Source organism: Scardinius erythrophthalmus, assembly GCF_964197995.2.
Source record: "Scardinius erythrophthalmus genome assembly, chromosome: 18".
NCBI classification, from domain to species: domain Eukaryota; kingdom Metazoa; phylum Chordata; class Actinopteri; order Cypriniformes; family Leuciscidae; genus Scardinius; species Scardinius erythrophthalmus.
The window spans coordinates 29,312,206-29,324,934 of record NC_138238.1 but is presented as its reverse complement, the minus strand read 5'-3'; the positions used below and the strand labels follow the sequence as shown (position 1 = coordinate 29,324,934).

The following is a 12,729-nucleotide window of genomic DNA, read 5'->3' as shown; positions in this document are numbered from 1 at the left end:
TGCACGGCTGCGACCCGGGCTCTGGCTGCACGTGTCTATGTTTTACGGTTGTTGTTTGATTGCTTTCTTTTATCTATTTTATCTATTTATTTTTTCTTAGTTAGCGAGCTACTCAATGGCAACACTTGCACAGACATCCTTGTCTGGATATTTATTACTTGGGAACTCTTATCACCATGGTTTTTAACAACCACTATGTGTGGGGAGACTCAAACTCTTATATCATACACAAGAGAAGCCCTGTTTTTGCTCTCACCTCGATCAGTGGATTTAAATCCGATGGTGGACCTGCCGGAGGAGCTGAAATGGAAATCAGATCTACGCCGGAGATCTCGTAAAAGGGGCAGACGAGGGGGAGTTTTACAGCGTTTCAGACGGAGGTCGAATAGGCCGCCTCTCCCTTCCATCATTCTTGGAAATGTAAGATCACTGAGAACTAAGATGGAAGAACTCCGGAAAACACGGAAAACTTGCACTAAGAAATCAACTGGGCCAGATGGTATCTCAGCTTATCTTTTACGAGAGTGTGCAGAAGAATTAACTCCAGCTTGGTGTCCAATTTTCCAGCAATCGCTAGACAGTCATACGGTTCCTTTGTTATGGAAAAATACTATCATTACACCTGTTCCTAAAAAAACAGGTGCTGTTGATAATAATGATTTTAGACCAATTGCTATAACTTCTGTAATTATGAAATGTTTGGAGAGGAGAAGCCCTTAGGTATGTGATGTCGAGACTGAAACGTAGTGTAAATTCATTGTTGGATCCATTTCAATTTGCCTATATGGTGGGAAGAGGGACTTTTGATGCTGTTAACACTATCACTCATTTGACTCTTCAACATCTAGAAACCTCTAATGCTTATGCACGACTGCTCTTTGTAGATTTTAGCTCTTTATTGGTTTGTGTGTGCATATGTTGTATGTATGTATGTTGTGTATTAATGCAGCTTTGAGTCCAAGACAAATTTCCTGAAAAAGGACAATAAAGTATACTAACTAACTAACTAAATAAAGTGTCCCTTGCAGTGTAGACAACACAGCTTTTGAAGCTTGCAGCTTTGAAATTTGTATTATTTTAAAGTGTGAAACTCTTTTTGTGATAATATGTGGTGAAAAGAGTGTTCAACAGAAACTTTCCAGTAACAAGCTACTGTATTCCAACTAGGGGTTTAGCACCACAGAACACTACATTGCACCGTACAATGTATAACATACATAGCTTTACAGCCAAGCAAGCTGAAGCAATAAATAATAATATTAAAAAGCTAATTTCTGACACTGAATTGAACATACAGTTGTTGTATACCAGTTTTAAGTGTTTTTCTGACAGTAGACTGACAAGCAAACCACCATTAAAGTGTGAAACATTTCCTTTTACTGGCTTATGTTTCATCTATGGACCTGACAGCTCCATTAGCAGAACAGATGGTCCAACATCTCACATTACTTAAGAGTTGTCTTTGGACTTTGAAGTTAGCTCTTGCCAAGTTAGGTCCCTGTCCTGTTGATGTATGAATACTATGGCACCATTACCATGATAAATGAATAAATTCAAACTCGGAGAAATTAAATGGAGCAACTTTAGCTTAAGTCAGTAGAGCCAATGATATTGCTTTTTATTATGTTTTAAACAATTTATTGTTACAATTTAACAATTTATATAACATGAAAATACTTTGGTCAAATCCCAATTACTTTCTACTCTTTATGTTCTTCATAATGCTTGAAAAATAAAATATTGCTACAAAACACCTCAGTATAAATGTTTCAAAATAAAATACAAAATACTGTTCAATGAAATATCTTAATATCTTATTATCTTATTAAAATACACTAAACAAATGTAAAATTGGCCATACAATGAAGTATCACTATTATAAGGCCTTGCTATTATAGCTATTTCACCTACTTCTTCCTTTTCCATGCCTAGTAGGAAATGCGAAATTACAAACAGATAAACAAACAAACAAACAAACAAAAAAGTGGTTGCACTTTATTTTACGTTGTCCTTGTTACAACATAATTATACATTTAAGTACTGAGTTATATTAATCTACATACTATAAGGTTAGGGTTAGGAATAGGGTTTGGTTTAGGGTTAGTTGCTATGTATGTAATTACACCGCTTCCAAATTATTATGCAAATTGGAATTAAGTGTCATAAACATTAAATATTTCGTTTTTTAATCAAACTCATGGATGGTATTGTGTCTCCGGGCTTTTTTGGATCACTGAAATCAATCTCAGACACCTGTGATAATTAGTTTGCCAGGTGAGCCCAATTAAAAGAAAACTACTTAAGAAGGATGTTCCACATTATTAAGCAGGCCACAGGTTGCAAGCAATATGAGAAAGAAAAAGGATCTCTCTGCTGTGGAAAAGCGTCAAATAGTGCAATGCCTTGGACAAGGTATGAAAACATTAGATATTTCACGAAAACTTAAGCGTGATCATTGTACTGTGAAGAGATTTGTGGCTGATTCAGAGCACAGACGGGTTTGTGCAAATAAAGGCATAATGAGGAAGGTTACTGCCAGACAAAATCATCGGATTAAGAGAGCAGCTGCCAAAATGCCATTACAAAGCAACAAACAGGTATTTGAAGCTGCTGGTGCCTCTGGAGTCCGGCGAACCTCAAGGTGTAGGATCCTCCAGAGGCTTGCAGTTGTGCATAAACCTACTATTCGGCCACCCCTAACCAATGCTCACAAGCAGAAACTGTTGCAGTGGGCCCAGAAATACATGAAGACTAATTTTCAAACAGTCTTGTTTACTGATGAGTGCCTTGCAACCCTGGATGGTCCAGATGGATGGAGTGGATGGTTGGTGGTTGGCCACCATGTCCCAATAAAGCTGCGACGTTAGCAAGGAGGTGGCGGAGTCATGTTTTGGGCCGGAATCATGGGAGGAGAGAGCTGAAGGTGTGAAAATGACCTCTGCAAAGTATATAGAGTTTCTGACTGACCACTTTCTTCCATGGTACAAAAAGAAGAACTGTGCCTTCCGTAGCAAAATCATCTTCATGCATGACAATGTACCATCTCATGCTGCAAGGAATCCCTCTGTGTCATTGGCTGCTATGGGCATAAAAGGAGAGAAACTCATGGTGTGGCTCCCATCCTCCCCTAACCTCAACCATATTGAGAACCTTTGGAGCATCCTCAAGCAAAAGATCTATGAAGGTGGGAGGCAGTTCGCATCAAAACAGCAGCTCTGGGAAGCTATTCTGACATCCTGCAAAGAAATTCAAGCAGAAATTATCCATAAACTCACAAGTTCAATGGTTGCAAGAATTGTGAAGGTGATATCAAAGAAGGGGTCCTATGTTAACATGTAACTTGCCCTGTTAAGATGTGTTTGATTGAAATAGCTTTTGATTGCAGTAAATATGACCTCCCAATGCTGCAAATTCAACAAATGGCCATTTTCAGTTCTTTAAAACCTACAAAATATTTTCAAACTCTGTTTTGCATTATAATTTGAAACTGCATTTTGAGTTTTTTATTTTTGAAAAAAATACTGTTTTTCTTTGGGTGGTTTGTTCAATGAAATTTGACTTATACCCTAACGGTTGGTGACTTGAAAATTATACTGACTGTCATTTGCATCGACTATTTTGGAAAATCAGTATAAAATATAATTTGCATAATAATTTGGAACGTGGTGTATGCATAATTTACTAAATGTAACATAACAAGGATACTGTAAAATGAAGTGTTACACTTTTTTCAATCATTATATATTTGGTATTTATATGTACCTTTTGGAACCTGAAAGGGTTGAGTTTGAGCAGATGCTTTTTGTCATCACCGTCCTCATCAGAGCTCATTTCCCTAGTACATTCAGCATCTGGCTCATATTTGTGATCTCAACCCTATTCTCAAAACTATAATTTCAACGTCTTCAAAATGAATGTTTTGATCGCTGACAGATTCTTCACCAGATCCTCCAAGTGACAATCCCACTAATATTTGATTGTGTACAGTATTTGCTCTGCAGTAGATCCACCATATCTTTATATACACAATAATAATTTTTTACATTGTAATCCTTTTATTTTTAATATTTGGCACGTTAAATTGCCAAGGACTGCTGCACATCCCTGTGTGTGTTATAAGCAGAGTGTGCGTGTGTTTTGCACCCGCCTATAGGCTCATATTACAAACACGCTCTTTGAATAACAAAAAAAATATATATATATTGTGCCATTGACTTTAGACCAAGTTTCAGTTGGTCAATGGCCCAGTCTATTAGCCTGGCTCCGCCCTCCTACGTACTTCCGCTCAATTTCATTTTCCTTCAGTACTACTGTACGTCTGGGACTGCTGTATATTCTTAGGTTTCCAGAAACCAATTTTTTGTAGGACCAATCAGCGAACAGAGGGAGTGGCTGAGAACGATGACATTGATGTAGTGCGTCAGTTTGAGTTGGAGTAATGGCAGCGGAGAAAGATGTGAGAAAAGCTATTCGGTCCGTGGTTACAAAACTGCCGAATATACAGAAGTTAAAGCCGGAGCAAGAACAATGTTTGCTAAGTTTTGTTGGTGGCGATGATGTTGTGGCCCTCCTCCCCACGGGGTTCGGGAAAAGTTTGATTTTCCAGCTCACTCCGCTAGCACTAGAAGTGCCAGAATTCCATAACTACTAGAACTGCCGCAAGCGGTCATTTTGATCGCTATTCAAAACTCTATATCTTTAATGATAAATCCCCAATTGAGAGATTAATGCATTTATTCTATTAGGATGTCTTTTAAAAACAAAACAACACCAAACTGTACATTTAAACAAGTTTAATTATAATTTATAAATAAATAATATTCGTAGATGCCCTGAACAAAATGACGGAGATGTTTTCATGTTTCCACTGTTCGCCCGCGCCCGCCCACACACACACACACACACACACACACACACACACACACACACACACACACACACACACACACACACACACACACACACACACACACACACACACACACACACACACACACACACACACACACACACACACACACACACACACACACACACACACACACACACACACACACACACACACACACACACACACACACACACACACACACACACACACACACACACACACACACACACACACACACACACACACACACACACACACACACACACACACACACACACACACACACACACACACACACACACACACACACACACACACACACACACACACACACACACACACACACACACACACACACACACACACACACACACACACACACACACACACACACACACACACACACACACACACACACACACACACACACACACACACACACACACACACACACACACACACACACACACACACACACACACACACACACACACACACACACACACACACACACACACACACACACACACACACACACACACACACACACACACACACACACACACACACACACACACACACACACACACACACACACACACACACACACACACACACACACACACACACACACACACACACACACACACACACACACACACACACACACACACACACACACACACACACACACACACACACACACACACACACACACACACACACACACACACACACACACACACACACACACACACACACACACACACACACACACACACACACACACACACACACACACACACACACACACACACACACACACACACACACATACACACACCATATTCCAGCATTGCAGCCTGTTCATTATAGCCATAATAAAATATAATAATAAACTAGTCAACCTAACATATAAAAATTCCACTGCTCTGTTTCTCAGTACTAGTAAGCTACAATTCGTACCATTTTATGCGTGTGAAGAGGATGATTTTTTCCGTCGATATTGGAACGTGAGTGAAGTTCAAAGCCTATGATAAAGAATAGTTTAGCATCCAAATACATCGCAAATGTTGAAACATTTTGATTCTAATTAGAGAGTTACGTGAGCCCAACGCCGCTTACTTTCACTTTCGCTTATAAAGCATTTCATTTTGGCTTTAGTTATTTTTTCATTCTTGTTCTGTTCTGAATATCATTACATTTAAATGATTTGTTGTTGAATATGTTTAGTGTATTTTTTACCACATTTTATTGTTGCGTATATTGGTATAATAATACCGGGAAATTTAGTGCGGTCAATATGACCGTTTATGGCCGAAATAGGTAAATATGTTCATTTGTTTTGTTTTTTTTTGCCTTATGTGTAATTTACATAGGTAATTTATATGAAAAACATTTTAAATGAAAATACAGACACTTTTTAGGAAAAGTCAGGTACCAGCAGGATTGTATTTATTTTTTCAACAAAGTTATTGCAGATATAAAATTCAAAACGGTCAAAATGACTGCCATGGCAGTTCTAGTGGTGAATGAGTTAGCTAAGGCGAACGATAGGGATGCAAAGCCGATAGTTGTTGTCGTCTCCCCTCTTGTTGCACTAATGGAGGACCAAGTGAAGGGGGCAGAAAAGTTGTTTCCGTATCGCGCAGTAGCCTGGTGATCACTGTACAGCATTTGCGGCAGATCCGAAACGACCGCAGCGGCGTATTGTTAATGATTAGACCCAGCTTCGACAGTTGACTGAATACATCACTGTCCTTATACATTTTGAATTTGTAAATGTTTCCGGCCGGTTTCGGCGCATGACATACGTCACGACCACACGTTAGCGATTGGTTATGGCAGATCCTGAGTGACTCTGGGCAGATCCAATAGTTTTGAACTTTAACAGAGAACCCGCCTACAAGGAAGTAAACGTTTCTCAATGGAGAGATTCCAGACTCTCTGTACAAATGAAATGTACAAGAGTCTTGTAGAACCAGGCTACCAGTCTATTTCAGTTGCCTCAAAATTGCAATGCGCCATCAATGTGTCTGAACACATCTCGTTTTTAGACCAGCACGCTGCACAAATGGGCGCAAATGCATAAACAAAGTGGCGCAGGACGTGAAAATTATAACTGTGTCGGACTGAAACTAGCAAAAAACACTTGCGTCGCGCCTGGCGCCACATTGCACCGGGTGTATGATAGGGCCCCATGACATCATTGTGTATCAGACATTGCCACCTTGAGGAATAAAGGTGAATTGCACGTATTGAGTCAAAAGAGATTAAAATATTCTTGTGCAGAAAAAAAAATATAGCCTACTAACACTATTACATAGCTCGGGTCACTAACGACCCTATACATTTTTTACAACAAAAAAAACAACAACTAATAATTAGAAAAGCTTTTTTCTTGTTATATTGTTTATAATGAATAGGTTGATCCTACGTTTTACTACAATTAATTAACAGATGAAACAACAATCTTGATTGACACATGAATGGTAGCTCAAATTGTGCCAATTGTTGAGGGAAATGTATAGCAACCACATGTGCTAAAAAACACTTAGAATATGCTAAAAAATACATTTACTTCAATAAATCTGAAGTTATTTTTTCCTGATCTTGCCTATCTATCCAACAGATCTTTTCAGGATCTTGCAAGGCAGATGGACTTTGCCTACGGCACTGTTAGGGATTCAGCTGTGTACGATTACTTCAGAGCCAAAGGCACAAACCCATTGGAGCAGGACAGCACATACGCAGAGCTGTGGAGGACTATCAGCAAAAACAATGGACAGGACTTCTCCGTCTCTAGCCCTTCTGAAGGCATACGCAAGGTATGAACATTTATCACCTATTGGCTATATGATTTCATGAATTATGAAAACAGAAAGACATTGTGAGGGCTGTGTTTTTGATGTAGTTTTCTGATCTTTTGGCATAATTTTTTGGTATATCCTTTCAACTTTACTGATCTATAATTTGCATCCAAATTCAGTCTATTACAATAAGATTTTTGGCAAGTCAGTTGTTGTCATCAAATATTCAATGTACAACGGTTAACATGACAGACACCTTTTCCTCCACTTCCACACTTTACAGTGATGTATGGTGTTTATGGCTAGAGCAAATGCCAAATGAATTCTAGAATATTCTGAGCTCGACATTGATTCATCAGAGACTGAACTGATCCAAAAATTATTAGACACAATTCTGCTGTGAGCTTTTTTTTAGAGGATGGCATGTCTAGAAATGGGTACATTTTAGCATCTTGTAAGCCAGGTAATGAAGAATTCATGTACATGGTAAATAGGGGATTTGTAGGGCCCCCTTCTAAAAAAAAATATATACAGTGAGGAAAATAAGTATTTGAACACCCTGCTATTTTGCAAGTTCTCCCACTTGGAAATCATGGAGGGGTCTGAAATTGTCATCGTAGGTGCATGTCCACTGTGAGAGACATAATCTAAAAAAAAAAATCCAGAAATCACAATGTATGATTTTTTAACTATTTATTTGTATGATATAGCTGCAAATAAGTATTTGAACACCTGAGAAAATCAATGTTAATATTTGGTACAGTAGCCTTTGTTTGCAATTACAGAGGTCAAACGTTTCCTGTAGTTTTTCACCAGGTTTGCACACACTGCAGGAGGGATTTTGGCCCACTCCTCCACACAGATCTTCTCTAGATCAGTCAGGTTTCTGGGCTGTCACTGAGAAACACGGAGTTTGAGCTCCCTCCAAAGATTCTCTATTGGGTTTAGTTCTGGAGACTGGCTAGGCCACGGCAGAACCTTGATATGCTTCTTACAGAGCCACTCCTTGGTTATCCTGGCTGTGTGCTTCGGGTCATTAAGACCCAGCCTCGACCCATCTTCAATGCTCTAACTGAGGGAAGGAGGTTGTCCCCCAAAATCTCGCAATACATGGCCCCGGTCATCCTCTCCTTAATACAGTGCAGTCGCCCTGTCCCATGTGCAGAAAAACACCCCCAAAGCATGATGCTACCACCCCCATGCTTCACAGTAGGGATGGTGTTCTTGGGATGGTACTCATCATTCTTCTTCCTCCAAACACGTTTAGTGGAATTATGACAAAAAAGTTCTATTTTGGTCTCATCTGACCACATGACTTTCTCCCATGACTCCTCTGGATCATCCAAATGGTCATTGTCAAACTTAAGACGGGCCTTGACATGTGCTGGTTTAAGCAGGGGAACCTTCCGTGATTTCAAACCATGACGTCTTAGTGTATTACCAACAGTAACCTTGGAAACGGTGGTCCCAGCTCTTTTCAGGTCATTGACCAGCTCCTCCCGTGTAGTTCTGGGCTGATTTCTCACCTTTCTTAGGATCATTGAGACCCCACGAGGTGAGATCTTGCATGGATCCCCAGTCCGAGGGAGATTAACAAGTCATGTTTAGCTTCTTCCATTTTCTAATGATTGCTCCAGCAGTGGACCTTTTTTCACCAAGCTGCTTGGCAATTTCCCCGTAGCCCTTTCCAGCCTTGTGGAGGTGTACAATTTTGTCTCTAGTGTCTTTGGACAGCTCTTTGGTCTTGGCCATGTTAGTAGTTGGATTCTTACTGATTGTATGGGGTGGACAGGTGTCTTTATGCAGCTAACGACCTCAAACAGGTGCATCTAATTTAGGATAATAAATGGAGTGGAGGTGGACATTTTAAAGGCAGACTAACAGGTCTTTGAGGGTCAGAATTCTAGCTGATAGACAGGTGTTCAAATACTTATTTGCAGCTGTATCATACAAATAGTTAAAAAATCATACATTGTGATTTCTGGATTTTTTTTTTTTTAGATTATGTCTCTCACAGTGGACATGCACCTACGATGACAATTTCAGACCCCTCCATGATTTCTAAGTGGAAGAACTTGTAAAATAGCAGGGTGTTCAAATACTTATTTTCCTCACTGTATATATATATATATATATATATATATATATATATATATATATATATATATATATATATATATATATATATATATATATATATATATATATATATATATATATATATATATATATATATATATATATATATATATATATATATATATATATACACTGTATATTAGGAAAAGAGATTATAAATCATACTAAATTATGTTTTTTGAAAATGTAAAAATGCTGAAAGTTCTCTGTGATTGTAGGGTTAGGGGATAGAATATACAGTTTAACAACATAACATCAACACATCTTTATAGTGAACAATGGGACAAACAAACAATAACTGGGACAGACAATTCACACACAGCGCTTGCTGAAGCCACAGAAGCTGGCATTGTTTGGTCATGACTTCACACGCTACAGCATGACATCTTGCCATGTCATAGAATTGATTTCACACATGCTTCAAGACGCAATCACACAGAGGTGTTTCCATAGTGTCAACTTCTGATGCAGTGAAGAGTTCCCTCGAAAGGGAACATTATGTCTATGGAAAGTCTCCATAAAACATGGAAACCTAACGTGTGTGTTGTGTTTGTGTGTGTGTGTGTGTGTGTGGTCCAGGTAAACCCTGCATTATGGGGACAAAATGTCCTACAAAGATGGCAATATCCAAAATCCGTGTGTTTGTGTGTGTGTGTACGGGTGGTCCTGTTAAACCCTACGTTGTGGGAATATCTTTGTTCCCTACAACGAAAACAGCTTATAAATCATACTAAGTGAGTTTTTTTTTTTTTTTATAGAATCTAAAAATGCAGAAAATCTTCTGTGATGGTTAGGTTAGGTTTAGGGATAGGTTTATTGTTAAAGGATAGAACAGTTTTATACAGTATACAAAATGATCTATGGAAAGTCCCCATAAAACATGAAAACCTGGTTTTAAAATGATTGTGTTAGCTTGCATAGCCATACAAATGCATTTTGTGTGTGTATTTTAATTTTTTTCTAAAGAAATTTCAGTGGAATCCTAGCACCACCCTTGAGAAACTTTGAAAAGAGGAAGACTGAAGAGTTTGAGGAAGCAACTTTTAGAGTGCCTAATGAGTTGAGAATGTTAAATCCTTTGAATCAGCCAATGAGGGCAGATTAATCAATGAAACCTTTTAATGAGAAAAGAACTCAATAGATTAGTCAAGATTAGCCTCCAGTGTGTGATTTCAATGATGAAACACTTAAACAATAATAACTTTTGAGTATAGAACGTATAATGATCCATTGTAAGGCCTACCAGTCAACTATAACAGTCTAGTATAACTGTAACTAGTCAAAAACAATAAATATAACTATAAAGATAACTATAACTATAAATGTTTAATAATAGTTCTAATTCAGTGAGAATAGGGAAGTCGACACCACAGATGATAACAAAAGACAAAAGCTTTTTTTCAGCTGATGAATGATAAAAACATTGACAGCCAATCAGAAAACACCCAACTATAAAAAGCTTGAGCATTTAAAGCAGTGTGATTTAAATGTACATAACTGCAGCATGTATTTATAATGAACAGTTATCTCATATTGGGTTAACAGTTATATAGTTATCGTTATAGTTACTGTTCTTGCCGTGAATGGGCCTTTAGACTGCAATGTTAGACTGTACACCCTTAAAAGATGATTATTTGAGCATCTTGTCAGAAATCTCTGAAGTTATATCTTTTATCTGCAGGCCAAAAAAGGACCGTATGCATTTTTGTGGGACATGGCTGTGGTGGAGTATGCAGCACTGACAGATGACGATTGCACCATCACTGTATCCGGCAACAGCATGAGCAGCAAAGGCTATGGCATAGCCATGCAACATGGGAGTCCTTATCGAGACCTCATCTCCCAAAAGTGCGTATTACCTGTCTCCCAACTAAACTATATATTTTGTACATATAAATCATATAATGGTACATGCACTTTTACAAGTTGATTGTACTGAAATGTGTGTTGGCAGTGCCTGTACACAACCATCATAAAATGATAAAAATCGATCCAGAGTTTTTTTTTAATCTTCTTATGTTCTCCCCCATCTCAAATCAAGCCGTTCGATTTTGTGACGTCACAAAATCGACGCCCCTCCCACGATTGTTGATTGACAGCAGCGTTTCAACACTGACCCGCCCTCACTCGTGAGCGAGCTGTCAATCATAGTCCACGCGGACCGGCGCGGTCATTGTTGACACGCTGGAGAACTGTCTATGAGCAGAATGGCGTCGAAGCGATTGTGGTGTTCTGTTCTCGGGTGTAATAAGGAACACAGCAGTCATTTTGATGTTCCTAAATCCGAACCGCTGAAGACGCAGTGGCTGAGTTTGTTTTCGAAGGGAATATTCCCCACGATCAATGTCAATGCTTTCATGTTTGCGCGTATCATTTCACACACCAGACTGCTTTACAAACGAGGGTCAGTATAAAGCTGGTTTTGCTAAGAAGCTGCTCCTGAAAAAAAATTCGGTACTATTCATGTTCCTGCTGAACCTCCAGAAGAACTGAAGTGAGTGTTACGTTTTATTAACCTTTATATTAATATTTATATTAATCTTTGCAAATCGCTTGCTGCACGCTTCACGATGAATGCGGCTGTTTACACTCAGGGTACATTACGGCATGTTTTCTATGTACGACGTTCTCACTATAATTCATAATCCCACGTTTATAATGAACAACGCGTTATGGTTATTGTGTTATTATTAAAAACGGTGTACGCACAGAACAGAGGGGCGGGGTGAGCAAAGCTCATTATCATTTAAAGACACATGCACTTAAATGGCATGCTGAAAACAGAGCTGTTTTTGACCAGGTAAAATTAGTGTTTTCTTAAGTTACAATACTAATGGTAATTTTTAATTAAAGTATATTACAAACTTTTAATTTAGGCCCTAAAGAATC

At 38.7% G+C, this 12,729-nt stretch overlaps 1 protein-coding gene across 1 annotated transcript in view; it reads left to right on the top strand.

The window, feature by feature from the left end:
- grid1b (glutamate receptor, ionotropic, delta 1b) overlaps positions 1–12,729 on the top strand; it is a gene marked incomplete at its 5' end in the record, with an annotated part of 528,834 nt that overhangs the window by 488,730 nt on the left and 27,375 nt on the right. Inside the window, 2 exons of the mRNA XM_081391989.1 lie at positions 7,524–7,719; positions 11,522–11,688. Of these exons, the coding sequence (XP_081248115.1) occupies positions 7,524–7,719; positions 11,522–11,688 (363 nt within the window). The remainder of the gene's footprint in view (positions 1–7,523; positions 7,720–11,521; positions 11,689–12,729) is intronic.